The sequence below is a fragment of the Schistocerca gregaria genome, chromosome 4, assembly GCF_023897955.1.
Source record: "Schistocerca gregaria isolate iqSchGreg1 chromosome 4, iqSchGreg1.2, whole genome shotgun sequence".
NCBI lineage: Eukaryota > Metazoa > Arthropoda > Insecta > Orthoptera > Acrididae > Schistocerca > Schistocerca gregaria.
The window spans coordinates 88,337,282-88,354,936 of record NC_064923.1 but is presented as its reverse complement, the minus strand read 5'-3'; the positions used below and the strand labels follow the sequence as shown (position 1 = coordinate 88,354,936).

At 37.1% G+C, this 17,655-nt stretch overlaps 1 protein-coding gene across 1 annotated transcript in view; it reads left to right on the top strand.

Annotated features, from left to right (window-relative positions):
* Positions 1-17,173, top strand: part of LOC126267005 (transcription initiation factor TFIID subunit 1-like) — a 230,107-nt gene extending 212,934 nt beyond the window's left edge. The window contains exons 22-28 of the mRNA XM_049971767.1: positions 453-597; positions 6,676-6,969; positions 10,215-10,357; positions 10,441-10,575; positions 10,682-10,814; positions 13,647-13,802; positions 16,074-17,173. Coding sequence (XP_049827724.1) covers positions 453-597; positions 6,676-6,969; positions 10,215-10,357; positions 10,441-10,575; positions 10,682-10,814; positions 13,647-13,802; positions 16,074-16,417 — 1,350 coding nt within the window. The 3' untranslated portion in view covers positions 16,418-17,173. The remainder of the gene's footprint in view (positions 1-452; positions 598-6,675; positions 6,970-10,214; positions 10,358-10,440; positions 10,576-10,681; positions 10,815-13,646; positions 13,803-16,073) is intronic.
* The last annotated feature ends 482 nt before the right edge of the window (positions 17,174-17,655 follow it).

The window sequence follows — 17,655 nt, the reverse complement described above, 5'->3', positions numbered from 1 at the left end:
CCTGGCCATCACAAAAGGTCAGCACAAGCAACACTGATGCTCAAAAAAATACGCAAACACTTAGAAAAACATTAATAAATACTGCTTAGTATAGATAAATATGCAGATACTCTTCACTTCTTCACAAATACACGTAAGAAAAAGACCAAACTAAACACTGTGTGTAACCTTGGTGGCTGTTCTTGCTTTGGCAGCTGCTCCCTTCGAATATACTACAAAAGTTATAAAAAATGTAATATTGTTTTAAATTGTTTGTAGGTGTGGTTTTGTTGGTACTGTGTGGGTTTGATTCATTAATTAATTCATTACTCATATACACTGCATGCTTTTGTGTCAGTGATTTATATATAATAATAACATTGTTGTTTATTTTGTATTGATGCCAGACATTTATGATCTGTCTCTAAGAGAAAAAGAGAGGGTGTGTTTCTTCAACATGTACTGTTTTCTAGGTTGTACCGGACTATTATAAAATTGTGAATCGTCCAATGGATCTGCAGACAATACGTGAAAATCTGCGAATGAAGAAATATCAGAGCAGAGAGGAGTTTCTAGCTGATGTTAATCAGATTGTTGAAAATTCAACACTTTACAATGGTAATAATCCAGAAAACATATTTGTAATTGAGGCAATGTAAGTGGATCCCTGACAGTTGCAGTGGGCTGGGCATGGCAGCCAGTAACGTAATACAATTTTATAAAGATTTCTGTGGCGACGTCTCAGTTTTGTCACAGCTCTGTGGACGACTATTGTTTCTGCCTACAGCCGTTGGTGCTTCACAGCTGAAAGTTGGCAACACTACTGTGAGCTGTAAGAGATCCTCTTCCATCTCAACTATAAGTAAATTTGAAATTCTATGTCTCTGCTTTGCATTTGCTCTTAACATACTCCAATTTCTTAACTACTTTGTGACTCAATGGTTTCATTGTATTAAACTTCCTTCAGATGTAACCAGCACATTATGAAAATTACTCATTGATTTAATATATTCAGAATTGTTTATTTCTAATTTTTGCTACCAGTCACTTTTTTTTATATTTCATGTTTTATGTAACATAATACAATGTGTTTTGAACATGTTCTGTTCATCTTCAGGCATTTATACATACACACAGAGAAATGTTACTTAAAAAGAAACAGTCTTAAACTAGATTACTCTAGAACTCTTTGTTCGTTGTTTGTTTTTGTTCTTCAACAGTTATATCTAGAATATATTGAGTTAGAACTGGCTTAAGTCAGTGTAAATAATTGACTACAAATCAGTCAGTACCAGGAATATTGATACAAAGCCTCGATAATTGATGCAGACTCACATGCTGCAGTCTGCCATCTTGTGTTCTGTGCATAACATCGAAGCAATTTGTGCAGTGAATTCCATTGGCAATCAGTGACAAAACACGATATGCAGTAGTGTAATGTCAATCAACAGCTCCACCATTACACCAGTGATGCAAGTGAAGCAGCAAGATGATGAAATCGTAAGTGATCAACCATCATATAAAAGCCTTTCACACTATTTTCGTAACACATAACTGATACAAATCTATCTGCATCCTATGCAGACTGTGATATCATACATAGTCAACCACAAGGAAGAAAACCAGCAGAAGACATCACTGATTTCAATTTCTAGCCATACACTGCTCCCCCCCCCCCCCCCCCCCCCATGCCACACCAGCTGCCACAGTAAGAAACAATGGACAAAGAGTTCTAAATTAATCTAGTTTAAGAGTGTTTCTTTTTAAGTAACATTTCTCTGTATGTATGTATAAACACCTGAAGACGAACAGAACATGTTCGAAACGCAATGTATTGTGTTAGATTAAACATAAAATATTAAATAAAGTGTCTGTTAGCAGAAATTAGAAATAAATAATTATCCTACACAGTCACGCTTCACAAACATAGCCATTATGGCCGAAAATAATTAATATTCAGATTTCATTCAATCATACTTACAAGTGAGAAACTGCTATGTTGCATCCAGTAGCTGCTGCAGTGAGCAAAGAGACTTGTGCTCTGCAGTTGCACACAATGTTTCTCGTGCAGGAGAATGGTGATGCTTCAAATGGGTCAGTATTAATTCTCACATTTCAGAACAAAGAAGTGTTGGAGATGGTAAATGGAAGATTCCATTTTATTGGCAGAACACTTGGAATGTACAACCTATCTACTAATGAGTTTGCTTACACGTGACTTATCTGTCGTCTTCTGAAGTATTGCTGTGTGGTATTGGCTCCTTATCAGACAGGATTGACATAGCTCATAAGTAAAGTTCAAAAAAGGGCAGTTCATTTTGTATTATTATGAAATATGGTGAAGAGTGTCACAGAAATGAACGAGAGTTGTGGTGACAGTCATTAAATCAGGCTTTTTCATTGAAATGAGATCTTCTCGTGAAATTTCAATCACCAACTTACTACACCAAATGTGAAAATATTTTGTTGACTTCCACCTACATAGGAACAAATGTCCATCACAATAAAATAAGAGAAATAAGACCTTGAACAGAAATACTTAGATTTTTTTCCCATGTGCCATTCAAGAATGGAGCAATTGAGAAACAGTCTAAAATTGGTTCTGTAAACCGTCTGAAAAGTACTTAAGCATGAATTGCAGAGCAGTCGTGTAGGTGTAGATGTGGATGTAAATTTTTTATGACCTGGGGTGAAACAGTGTTGTAATGAGTTAAAGAAGGGCTGAGACAGTGTTGAAAACATGCACACTCCTGCTGTCCCTGCACAAACTTCAAAGCACAAAACATCAAAGCTATTATTAGTGATTCTGCTCAAGGAAGTTGACATCTGACTGTGGCATAATCTCTATTAAACCTCAAATCAGCTAAGGAAGAATACACACAACCATTTGGAAGGAGGTGAGACTCTATTCCTAGAGTTCTAAGAATATTGAATGAAGAGAAGAAAGCTCTACAAGTTGAAATTTCTTGCATACGTCTTATAAAATATTAGGAAGAAAGTGATGCTTTTATTTCTGGAAAAAATAGTGTGTATCATAAAACTAAATCTGCCCTTACACCCTTAATTCAAAGGAGCCATTGTATAGTGGTAGGAAACATTGAGAGGACAATCTTCAAAACCAAGAAACAGTTGTCTGCTGAGGAGATCATGGCCTCAGAGTTCTGGAATAGCAAAGGCATTCTCCTGGTAACTTTCCTCCAGGAACTTAGCTCAAAAAGGGACAACTTGCTGATCACAACTGTTTCACTTCTCTGTGACAAGACCACACTCCTGAAAAGTAAGTCATCACACTTTGGGATACATCTACTGGACTGCTTTTAAAGATCCACCCTACAATTTAGATCAGTTGTCACGCAAGTGATCTCTTGCTGCAGAGCTTCACAGGCAGTGGAGTGGTACATTGCTTCATGCTTAATTGGCTTGCACTTTAAAAAAAATGGCATTAAAAAGTAATGGACCAATGGTAATAATATAATTATATGACACATGGAATGACAGATACATGGCATACATTTGACTTGATGCTGACAAAAGTAACAGGGCACAAGATCTTCTTCAGACAATGAACACGTTCTGGCATTCTTCAAGTTAATTAATTTATTCACTTATGAAATTTGTTGTTAATAATCCAGCCCAGTTCAAGTGTAATAGCAGTGTGAATAGCTATAACACCAGGAGAAAGGATGATCTTCACTATGCAGGATTAAATCTGACTTTGGCACAGAAGGGGGTGAATTATGCTGCCACAAAAGTGTTTGGTCACCTACCAAACAGCATCAAAGGCCTGACAGATAGTCAACCAACATTTAAAAATAAATTAAAAGAATTTCTAGATGACAACTCCTTCTACTCATTGGTTGAATTTTTAGATATAAATTAAGGGAGGGAAAAAAACTAACTTAAGCATTAGTGTCATGCAATATTTTGTGTAATGTAATACCTTGTACAGACATCTTTCATTAACCTGACATGTTCCACATCATTACGAAGTGCCGTATTCATGATCTATGGAACAAGTATTAATCTAATATAATCTCTAATCTAATCTTTATGTAAATGAAGCAAAGCTACATTCATCTCTGTTGTTAATTTTTCATTTAAACTTTTAATTCTTGCTTAAAAAATTAAAAACCATGGTTTTGGGTTTATGAATGTATTACATACACAGTTTTTCTCATTCGATTTTGAGGAAACTATTCAATAAAACAATTTGATTCTTCCTCTCTGTATTGTCTCACATCACAGCTTGATTGTAAACTGGCTGTCATTTCATTATTGCTTATAGTTATTGCATACTTTGAAAATAAGTGAAGTACTGCACATATATTAAAAAGCTAAAAAGAAAAATATGCTTACTGGAGGGTATATGTTTTGTGCAGCTTACATGATACATTGCTGCATAAATAATGTAGCTAGTGTATTAGAATTGTTTTTAATGCTAGAAGGAGAGCCATACCTATTTCCAATTTCAAGTAAATAAGTGATACATTTTGTTTTTGGCTGCAGGGGGGATACAAGCTGTCACATTCAGATGCTGTGGCCACACATTATACAGTGTTGTTGCTCATGTTTCTCTTTCATATGTGGTTTATGAAGTCAGTCAGTCACAGCATAAACTACAGTTATGTTCATTTTTTTAAACTAGAGGTAGACAATCACAGATTCAACATCAGAGCTAGATGTGTGCTAGGGACCGGAAAAATTTGCATTTTGCAATAAATGTGGAAGGGATGTGAATTGTCTCAAAATACAAAATTACTTAATATACACTATTTCATAGTGAATTGTATCCAGATGCAGTATTTGATCAGAGATAGTTCGAAATACCTTTATTTTCTGCTTATAAATGTCGAAAATATAACATACTTCCAGTTACAGGTATCATACATCACCTGGCGAAGCCCAATTTGGAAAGATAGTGTACATAAGAATCTGTTTGCAAATGAAAAGTGTACAAACACGACAACATATCAGTGTGCTCAATGATCTGATGGCATGCCATTTGTGGTGGTTGTACAGTCTATTTAAGATGCATGCCATGTAATGCAGTGTAGTACTCAGCCATGAGACCTAGCAAGTTATAACAAAGAAATGCCTAAAATTCAAATGATTGTATAATGTTAATACTTTTAACATGGCAAAATAGTTGGCAGATGTTTTGAACTGTGGTTGCGTCGAACATCACTAGAGGTTGAGCCTGAACTACATTGTTAAACAATACTCACCTCAGCAAGCAATTGTATGGTAGCCCTGTTGTTGACTGCTCCTCTCCCCTCTGGCAATCAAAATTCAATTTTTTTTTACAATTGGCCGTCTGACAGTATAGCTTATAGTGCCTATACTCTATGTTATATCGATTAGAAAACAAAATCTCCAATGTTTTTTGACTGCACCAAAATTCTTCCCCTAATGTTAAAATAGAGTTACCGTATGTTTGGTTCTAGTAGTACTATCTTTGGCATTGACAAGCATGGATTGCACATCTATGAATGCCCACGATACAGGGAAGTTAATGGTCTGCCAATTTTGTAATCACTGAATTTGGTGGGAAAAGACAGATTATGTCCAGAAACAGCTTAAGTCAGAGACACATTCAGTTCACTGGTGGGAAAATGCTGCTGCTTTTCAACAAAGCAATGAAGAAAAGGCAATTTTGGAAGAAAAAGGTGTTCAAGTTTTTGCAAAAGCAAACATTTCAGTCAAAAAGTTCCCAATCACCACTTTCTTTTAACAGCCAGTTTCAAAGAACTAAGGCTTTGTTTGTCTTCAATCATGTATCATGACAACCTTTTAATTTGTGTGTCTAATCAGTATAAAAAATTAGAAAAAATAGTTATTGGGTATCGTCATGATTGCAATTGAATTTGTCTATGCTAGATTGTATTGGAAGAAGAAAAATTCAACATGTCAACAACAAGAGGTAGGTAAGAGTTTGTCAAAACTTTAAATGTAGAAGTTTCTCAATACTTTACCATGCAGCTAACACTCCACAAACATTTTGCTCATGTGAACTCAACCTCAAAGTGACTAATGAATCGAATTGAATTTTTATCAGCTGACAGGGCATGTGTCCACAAGAGTGATGGCAGAGAGTTAGAGGAAAGTTGTTTCCATAAAGCATTGTTTGGAGGTACGCTCCTGCTTCTAGAACCTAAATCTTTGCCAGAAGAAGACAGAAAATTTCATTATCGTTTTGCCGTGGATGAAGCTTTCCCCCTCATAAAACACACAGTTAGACCATAGTCTTTAAGACAATTAATGAAAGGTTTATATTTAATTGTGTATAATCCTGGGGAAGAAATTCTATAGAAAATTCTTTTTGTTTGTTAATGTCAAAGATCTGCTTTTTAATACTTCAGTAAATTGTGAAATGAACCAGTGTGATAGTTCAAGCTATTTGTTTGTTTCATAACTTTGTACGCATTCATTATGCAACACAGTCTAGGCCATACCATTGAGAATTCACATCGAAAGCCAGGAAACCAACATTGGCCCACTAACAATTCTATTGGGTCGAGTAATCCACTCCGATGGGCACCCTGACTAATATGACTCATTATGTAAAAAATTAAGAACAATGTAAATGTAATGAATAAGAAATTTATCACAAAATACTTGCTTGTATTTGAATCATCCCTATACATAATGAAGACTATTTTGCTGTAATATCAGAAATGCTGTACTTTTTTTTTACAGGTACAAAAAGTTCACTGACAGTAGCAGCTCGCCGCATGTTGGGTCTGTGTGTAGACAGGTTGGCTGAAAAAGAGGATAGGCTCATGAGGCTTGAGAAGGCTATTAATCCATTACTGGACGATAATGACCAGGTTGCACTGTCATACATCTTGGATAACGTCGTGAACAACAAACTGAAGGCCATGTCTGAATCATGGCCATTCCTCAAACCTGTGAATAAGAAACTTGTGAAGGACTACTATACTGTTATCAAGAATCCAATGGATCTAGAAACAGTTGCCAAAAAGGTTCAAAGTAAGTTGCACAGATTTTCTTCCTGACATGCCTCCTCGCCCTCTCCCTCCCTCCCTCCCTCCCTCCCTCCCTCCCCCCCCTCCCCCTCTCTCCTTTGTGGGGAGCTTTCATCTGTTTCCTATAACAGAGTGAGACTTCTATTTATATATTTCTCAATGTATTTTCTTAATACGTAATTGTGCAGAAGATCTTATATGCAAAATGTAGTTTTGGTTTGACTTAAGAATTTACAGAGTAATGTTTTTGAACCACAAGTAAGTTAACATACACGGTACAAATTTATCCATACAGATTGATGATTAGTGTATTCTGTTACATGCACAAGACACCTTGAGATTTTGTTGAAGGAGTTTGACAAAAACTGGGGTGTCACACATTTTTAGATAGATGTAGTTACAAAAAACACTTTATGAAAGTAGTGAGCGTGTTGTGTAGATCTTGTTGTATGATCTAAGCCATTCAAATACAAGGCAGTTGTGTAACAGCTAACGTGTATGACACCATTTCACTGTGTCATGTAAGAATGCGTACTTTAATGTGAATTAAAAACAAAACACAATACCAATACGCTATACTTGACATGCATAAGCACTTTACATATGTAAATGCAATGAAGAAAGAATTTTTAGTATTTAAAAAAGGGTTCCACAATTTCTCAAAATTCTAATTATAAAACAGTTTTTGTGCAGAATAACATAAAAAACATACATAATAATTTGTCTACCTGCACTTCACTTCATCATGTACATCGTATGAAGCTTGAATATCAACAGTACTATGAAAAGGAGATAGCTGTCATATGTGCGTAAGATGCGCTTCCTTGTGTGTGTGTGTGTGTGTGTGTGTGTGTGTGTGTGTGTGTGTGTGTGTGTGTGTGTGTGTTTGTTTCCTTTCTGAAGATGGCTTTCACCAAAAGATCAATGTGCAACAGTCTTTTTTTTTTGTGTCTGCCTGCAATTCAGTGTATCTTTTGCAACCTAGCCTTTTCGTAATAATGTTGATATTCGAACCTAGACTTTCCACTTTTTGATGTGAAGTTTGAAACTGCACAGACAAGGGGGAAATAAATAATTGTAGATATGTATGTTACAGGTCGTATTTGCAATATTCATGACATAATAGTGATCACCCATAAAATGATTGTTAGAGATCTAGCAAAAATTATTTCTGGTATGAAACTACCATAAAATTAAAATAAAAAGCAAAAGTTTATAATTATGATGCTCCAGTGCATAGATAGAAATAGGAACTTAAGCATTTGAAACCAAACAAACTTTCATCAAGCACACGAGATGAAAAATTCAGAGGAAATGGATGGAGTATACATTGATTGAGAAGACAGATGACAGGTTAAAAATGATGAAGTTTTTTACTTACACTACCAACACCTCTTTCTCTTTCATGTCAGTATATTTCTTTTGATGGAATATAAAGGAAGGGTTTGCACAAAAATATGAAAACACCACAAGAAACTTATGTTAGAACATGACTGCTAATGCTAACCAAGCCTACAGGTTGCGCTGTTGTATTTGACCACAAACGGCAACTGTTCAGTATCCTCAATATGTTGCAAGTGTCAGTCATGGTCAGAACAGTGCTCTGAGGTAGTTGTGAGTGCATTATGACTACAAATGTAGGTGCATCGTTGATGCTCATATGGCTGCTCCTTCCGTGATCAAGGGAGATGAAATGTTTAGTGTTTTAAGAGTAACTGAAACGAAGAATTATACTGCATACAGGGAAAGTGGAAAAACATAATTTGCTAAGTCAAATCACAGGCGAAGGTGCATGTTGAGTGATTATGACAAACACTCATTGAAGAGGATTGTGACGAAAAATAAGAGGATGACAGCTGACTATGTCATTGCAGAACTGAATGTCGCACTTGCATACCATGTCAGCAACAAAACAACACAAAGGTAGCTTCAGAAGCAGGGAACTCCAGGGTGAACTGGAGTTGCAAAACCATTCATCAGTGGTGCAAACGCCTGTAACAGGAAAATGTGGTGGTGAAGCCATAAAACCTCTGCTATCTAACAATAGAAGAAAGTCATTTGGCCTGATGAGTCTTGTTTCACATCGTTAACAACTTCCGTCTGAATTTATCTCCCGAGTGAAACATGACCAGAGTTCAGAGATGATTCAGGCAGCCATATCATAGTATTTTGTGTGCCACATCATTACTCTCTGCAGAGTCACATTTTTATTAGTATTGAGCCTTTGTGATCTATTTTGGAAAGAAGGGTGTGTGATCACTATCCATCTCCATTTTCATTACCCGAACTTGCCACTATTTTGCTGGAATAATGGTACACATTACAGTATACAGTAAGAACCGTACAGGAATGTATCATCTATCCATTCCAAGATGTCTGGCAGCTATGTGGAGTATTAACAGGTTTTGTAAACCGTATTAGGTATATTAATCATGTTTTTGCTGGCTCCATATTTTTTGCAACCTTTCAGTGTGTGTGTGTGTGTGGGGGGGGGGGGGGGGGGGGTGGTGGTAGCGGGCTATGTGGAATATTAACTGGGTTCCTAAACCGTAGTAGGTGTGTGTGTGTGTGTGTGTGTGTGTGTGTGTGTGTGTGTGTGTGTGTGTTGGAAATGAGGTAAAAATCTTGAAGTATTTAAGAGATAAAAATAGTCAGTCACACAGAAGGAAGTAACAAGAAACTGATACTGAAGAAGAGTAAACCATCTGGGAATAAGAATATGTTGAGAACTTGACAATTTGCAGAACTTATATAGTGACATGTATTGGCAGATTTGTGACCCACGTATTTCAAACAGAAAGAGAATAAGATAAACTGAAACAATTAAAGAAAAAAGATAATTTGTTGCAGTTGTTTGGGGTCTAACAAGAAAGGTGCAAGGACCAACAAGTATTTCACTAGTATAACACAAAGTTTTTTGAGAAATAAATATTTAAAATGAAAGCTAAAGGGTGTCACACTATGCTTGAGAGGCTTTATGGCTTGTTCGTAGATTTGACTGTGTACAAGATAAGGTGTGAAGTGCTGCTTTGAAGATGTAAAATGAAATACCTTTGCTGTGATTACACATTCTGAGAACAATGAAATAGTTTCGTTGTCAGTCAGTAAGCCCCAATTTCAACAAAGCTGTTGTTTCTTTTGCTGTATAGGCAGTTCACAAACAAACAGAATTTAAGTTACCAATTAAATACTGGTGTTTGAACAAAACTAAATAATTACAAAGGTATGTCACACCTTGCTCTTTTTCAGGTCATAAATATCATAATCGATATGAATTTTTGGCTGATATAGAAAGAATCTTGCAAAATTGTATTATTTACAATGGTAAAGATTCAACTTACAGCCAGAAGGCAGAAACTTTGGTAAAAGTATGCCGAGCCACTTTGGATGAGGTGAGTACTTTCCTTAGCAATAAGTTGGTAGTATCTTGGAGTATATTTTAAAATACATGTGTCACTGTAGTTACTTTTTACAGTATGGAGATCATTTAACACAACTTGAAAGCAACATAAGTTTGGCACAAGAAAGGGCTCTCGAGCAAGCAGAAATGGATCCAACATGGTTGGGAACTGAAGAAGAAAATTATGCCATCACTGAACCTGAACATGCAGTTAGTAACCAGATATTTAATTTCTCAACGTTTTTATTAACCTAAATCATATAATATACATTACTGCTAAATCCTGTAGTAAAAAATAAAACTCCGTTTTCTGTAGAGTCAGAACAGTTCTCCAGATCATGGTTTTGGCAAATCAAACATGGATGATTATGACTTTGTTGATGTGGAAGGAGATGAGACAGATGGAAGGGCAGCAGGAAGATCAAGAAAGAAAGATGTCCTAGAAGAAGGTAAGCTCTAATGAAATACAGGAGTTTGAATGTATATGTACAAATACAGTTTTAAAATGTAGCAAGTTCCTGCCTCCTGACTTAAGATTTGTCCCCCTCCTTATATATGCATAATGTTGTAAGACATTTTTGTGATTTAGTTTTATTATAAATATGACAAGTTTTGGGAAAATTATGTTCCCATATTCAGGTGTACAAATGTAGTAGTCAGCTCAAGATGGTCGCATGCCATGGATGCCACACTGCGTTGCAGAACAGGCGGACGAGGCAGTGTGGTGCAGAGTGGCACGCCCGCCTCTTCTGCAATGCAGTATAGTATCCACAGTGCGCAACCATCTTGCAGCTAACTAGTAAATTTGTACACCTGAATATGAGAACATAATTTTCCTGAAACCTGTGATGTCTATAATAAAACAAAGTCACTACTGAAGCAAATATTTTCAGTCTCACTGGGCAGCTCATTTGTAGATGTTCTGTGAACAAAATCCTGTCTTTTGGTTTCTTCCTTTCTTTCCTTGAATTGTGTGGCTGTGTATTGTTTTCGGTATTGAAGAAAGAAAACACCATAGGCTAATTAAATTTATTGTATCTGAAAAGTAGTCCTTGACTATTTAAGAGTTAAAACAGTTGCCCCACACTGCTACAATAAACTGCATGTGAAGTAATGTAGCTTCTAGATTGTAATATCTTAAAAATTCATATCATTACTTTATGCATATTTCATTTCAGTTCACTGTATAACATGCTGAAAATCAATTTTTAGTTTGGTAAAATAAATCAGTTTTTACAACTTTGGTTATCTTGCAAATTTGCTTCTTACATTTTAATGGAATTCTATTGTGGATTATCTCCGTAAAGTTTAAGAGCAAACCCTACAGAAATATGTGTTTGCTATGGAGTGCAATATGTGACTTTGTTCCTCATTGTCATTCACAATAAAGGAATGGCTAGCCATTACCATCCACAAGGAGTTCTTGACTATTTAGAGTTAAAATAATTGCCCCATGCTACTACAAGGCTGTCTGCATTCTACATTTCTTGAAAATCAACCATACTATTTCATCAAACGAAACTGTATAGTTATAGGAATGTTTCCAGGTCCCAAACATCTATGTACGTATGCAGACTGAAGCAACAACTGAAAATTTGTACCAAGGCCAGGATTTGAACCTGGGTCTCTCATTCTCAAAGCAGTGTGCTAACCAGTGTGCCACCCTGACACAGTGGCTTTGCGCAACTGCATGGCTACCCTAGCATGCCTACCTGCTCAATCCAAATTCCCATCCACACCTTAGCCCGTACTATTTCAATTGCACATTGACCACACAAGACCCACCCAAGGCTTCATCCTACTATGAGAGGACTCAACATGTGATTGAAGCTGTCTCCACCCCCTCCCTCCTCTGCACATCTCTTTCTTCCCCAATGGTCATTTTTATTGAGTGTATCACTTTTGCTGAAGCTAGGTGAAAAATATTGTTAACATTATGTCAGATCATACCATTCGTGTGTGAAAGATAGATAGGTTGTTTTTATGATAAAATTTATCAGCTTTAATATTCTTATGTTGGCCACAGAACAAACTTGAATGGGGCACCTTTCTCTTCAATATGGCTCCAAAAACCTTCAGCTGTCCTTGTCCGACATACAACATAATTTATGATCCTTATAAGCAATCCCCTCCATTCCAAGATTTATGTACCTCATGGCTCAGACTATTTAACCAAACAAAAGGCGAATTTTGTTATTACTTATTACTGGATGCTCCATGCTGTTGACAGTGGAAATAGGGAGAAGGGGCAGCTGCAATTGATGGTTTTAACTTAAAAAATTTCCTGATGATAGAAATCCTATTGTGATCACAATTCTTCAATGTATGTGTTTCTCAATGTATGCTACATCTTTTTCATTTAGATCCTTAGAAAATGGTTTAATGCCAAAGTGTGTACGGATAAGAAAGAATTGTAATCAAGATAGAACTTTTATTATAAGTGCAGAATATGACACCACCTCTCATAAAGCTTTTATTCAATACATATTTAGAAAATTTCCTTTTTTATCATGACCATGAGATCATTGTAATAGGAAAAGATTGATATCTTACTATTCCTAGATACTGTTGTACAATAGAGGGAGTGATGATCAAGCTGTTTAGTCCCTTTAAAGTCACAATCCAGTCCAGTCTCTCAGCATATGTGGAAAAGGTTGTACAGATACCATGGGAGACATTAGGAGGTGCTTGTGATAAGCAGCAGGAAGGGCAGTGGACGCAGCTGTGTAAGAGAAGTAGTCCTCTCATACATAAATGACAGTGGCTCTCTGTTGGTTGTCCCAAGTTAATTTTGTTTTTCCTCTGTATTGTGACATTTAAACCTGTCCATTTGTTGATGGGATGATTTTTATGACTGATACATCCATCTCCTGTCAGCAATCAGCCAGCCTCAAAAGTTGTGTTAGTTCATTTCCTATTCAGTTTCAGTCTGCCTATTTTGTTGGAAAATGTGATGCAATTTTGTCTCTGTGAATGTCTCATTTTAGTGTTTCTGATTGGCAGTGATTGAGTTGTTGCTAATAGCCTATCATTAGTGACCTACACTGGGCCCAAATGACTGCAGGTGCTTGTCAACAAAAAATGTTATTTTGTAAACAAAGATCACTGTAATACTCATCAAGTTTTCCAAGTGGTTAGAAATTGTCTTAAGGGTCACAAAAGATGCAAGAGTAAATATATTTTAAGCTCATAAGATTGGATTACTGCTTTTGCATCTTAACTTGGTTTTTTTCTATGGTTGCAATGATTTATAGTCTGCATCTTTGTGTGCATTGTTTCAGATTTGCAGTTTTCAAGTGAAGAAGACTTGGACGACATACCTTTATCAGAGGGAGAACCAGTTCCAGATGATGACAGTCAACAAGCAGCTGAGGCAATGGTACAGCTTGGTAATATGGGTTATTATCCTCCAGTTCAGCAAATCCAACAGGAACAAGGTCTGTTTTTCCCATTATCTCTACTGGTGGACACTAAAACTTTGTATGTTTTGCTTGATTGTAATGTGATGTGCTTAGCCAGACCAAGACTTGAAATCTGTATACAAGAAGTAGTCTAGTAATTTATTTATTTATATATTCCTCAATGATTGCCACAAAGTTTTGCTGATTAATGGTAGTTGCATTAGACATGTATTGTTTATGTAGCCATTTTAAATATAAATGACAGATTATTAGATGCCATTAGAGCTTGTTGATAAGGGGAAAGCTAATTCTTGAGAATCTGGTGTAAAATAAGCATTTGTGTGAGGAGCTAGTGAATTAAAGAAGCACAATTCACAAAAGATTTGTCAATAAATACTGAGCAGTAGATACACACATCAAAAAAAGTTTTGCATCACCTCAGTTCTGAAAGTTCCAGAACCTGTACAGAAAACTGGAATAGAGATCAACATAAACATCTTTTCTACCCTTTTTATTGCTCATGAAAACCAGATATTGCATGTTGTACTACCATACAGTGGGACCTTCAGAGGTGGTGGTCCAGATTGCTGTATACACCGGTACCTCTAATACCCAGTAGCACATCCTCTTGCATTGATGTCTACCTGTATTCATCGTGGCATACTATCCACAAGTTCATCAAGGCTCTGCTGGTCCAGATTGTCCCACTCCTCAATGGACATTTGGAGTAGATCCCTCAGAGTGGTTGGTGGGTCACGTCGTCTGTAAACAGCCTATTTTCAATCTATTCCAGGCATGTTCGATAGGGTTCATGTCTGGAGAACATGCTGGCCACTCTAGTTGAGTGATGTCATCATCCTGATGGAAGTCATTCATAAGATGTGCAAGATGGGAGCGCGAATTGTCGTCCATGAAGACGAATGCCTCGCCATTATGCTGCCGATACGGTTGCACTATAGGTTGGAGGCTGGCGTTTATGTATCATACAGCCATTATGGTGCCTTCCATGACCACCAGAGGCATATGTCAGACCCACACAACGCCACCCCAAAACAGCAGCGAACTTCCACTGTGCTGCACTCGCTGGACAGTGTGTCTGAGGCATTCAACCTGACTGGGTTACCTCCAAACGCGTCTCCGATGATTGGTTGAAGGCATATGCAACACTCATTGGTGAAGAAAATGTGGTGCCAATCCTGAGTTGTCCATTCGGCACATTTTTGGGCCCATCTCTACCGTACTGCATGGTGACGTGGTTGCAAAGATGGACCTTGCCATGGATGTTGGGGGTTGAAGTTGTGCATCATGCAGCCTATTACGCACAGTTTGAGTTGTAATACAATGTTCTGTGGCTGCATGAAAAGCATTATTCAACATGCTGGCATTGCTGTCAGCATTCCTCCAAGCCATAATCTGTGGGTAGTGGTCATTCACTGCAGTATTAGCCGTTGGGCGGCCTGAGTGAGACATGTCATCGTCAGTTCTGCCTCCCTCTATCTCCTGCGTGTCCAAACAACATTGCTTTGGCTAACTCCGAGGTGCCTGGACACTTCCCTTGTTGAGAGCCCTCCCTGGCACAAAGTAACAGTGCGGACACGTTCGAATCATGTATTGACCGTCTAGGCATGGTTGAACTACAGACAACACGAGCCATGTACCTTCTTCCTGGTGGAATGACTATAACTGATCAGCTGTTGGACCCCCTCCATCTAATAGCTGCTGCTCATGCATGGTTGTTTACAGCTTTGGGTGGGTTTAGTGACATCTCTGAAGAGTCAAAGGGACTGTGTCTGTGATACGGTATCCACAGTCAACATCTATCTTCAGGACTTCTGGGAACCAGGGTGATGCAAAACTTTTTTTTTTGATTTGGGTATTATTACAGTCTTGGAAAATCTCCTGAGGGAGAGGTTCATTATTTATAACCTTCATGCATAAATATATTTCTATAATACTAAAGAGAGAAAACTTCTGTAGCTACAGTACATATATATTCATAACCATTCCACAGATTTGTTATCGTCTTCCGATTGATCAGACTTCTACACCTGTACTGAAAGATAAAATGATGCATCACTGGTAAAATCATGTGCCCATTATGACTTGGAAACCTTATGTACTTTTCTTTTATGAATATAATAAACATGCTTTGTTAATCATCTAGGCTATATGAAACCAGAAATGCACATTAAGTATATCAGTATGCCATTTAGATGGTTCATTGTGGTCATTATCAGTCTTCTAGATATAATTTGTTTCACATAACTGCTAGATATAATTGTAGAATTTAATTTTTATCATTTTCAGAAGAAAGTATGGATGTAGATCCAAATTATGATCCATCAGACTTCCTCCTGCAAGGACTTCCACAACACAGAGACTCAGAGCGTCAAGAATCACAAAGCCAAGTGCGTGACAAAATACATGACGATTTAGAGGTTAGCGAGTCAGATGAGGATGAACCTCAGAGTGCTGCATCACATTTGGTATCCACACCAGCACATGTTCCTGCACCTTTGTCAATGCAAGAACCAGAATCAGTGCATGAAGGCACTCCACAGCTGCCACTCCAAATGGATTCTGAACTGCAACAAGTAGAACAAAACAAAAAGGAAGATGATGATGATGATGGGGGAGATCTTTGGTTCTGAAATGGATTTGTGTTGGGCTTTTATATACCAGTGTTGCTTGTATTGTTTAATGTAGACAAATTGTATTTGTCTACAAAAGTTGCAGTTTTATCGACATTGAATGTCATAAAAACAAATGCAGTGACCTTCTAAGACTTGTGTGTTTTGGTGTGCTTTAGCATGGTCATTTCCAAAGAGTGGCTGCATTTTTCTGTTGTACAAATAGCAAAACCAAGGAAATATGTGTTGTACAAATGTGTGAACCATAAACTAAGTGGTGTCTTTTTATACAACTTAGTTTTGTGCCTATTGTAATATACACAGAATTTGTTTCCTGTATTTATCATCATTTTTTTGTAATTTGGTTTCACTGTATGTGTTTTGTAAAGTTCAAATCGTGCTCAGTAAGGAATCTGGTACAATACTGGAATGTCATGGAAAGAAGACAGATAGTGAAGAGAGTTGAGGTAATCACTCATTGTATACTTGATGCAGTGATCAGTTGGGCAGACTCATAAACAACATTGACATCAAGTGTATGGTAAGTTGATACCTTTACTCCCTCTCCTTTTTTTTTTAAGAAATCTGACATTGTTTTTTGTACATAAGAATTGGTATATATACTTTATCATTAAGTGTATTAGAAGTGCATAACTTAAGGATTTGCTGTTAGAACTGGAGATTTATATTTATTTATCTTCATTAAATTGCATATATGGTCATTGGCTGTAACTGTGTGTGTGTGTGTGTGTGTGTGTGTGTGTGTGTGTGTGTGTGGGGCAGAGCAGAAAGCGGAACAATGGAAAATCCAGAATGGACTAACAGTACGAAAAGGATAGAGTTGGGTGGCATACAGGCACAGTGACAAATACTGCTAGATGTTATTCAGCTATTGAACTAAGTTCTTCTCGGACATAGGCAAAATAAAACTCACACATTCACAGAACTACAGCATGCACACATATGGCCACTGTTGTGTCCAGACACTAAGCCCAAATTTTAAAAAAGAGCAACACTAAGAATTCTTTGCAGATCCTTCTGGTCATCACAGTGTGCAAGTGATGTGTGAGCATGGTATGAGGTATGCTCAAACTCCAAGCTTGTCTACTCTAACATGTGGATTCAGTTCATGTTGGTGCCTGGTGAGAAGGGTGAAGATATCTATCAAGGACAGAAAATGGACCCATTAAACTCCTATTGAAGTGTATCACTGGTTTCATAAAATTATGAAATTTCTGCCATGGGTTTCCACTGGTGAA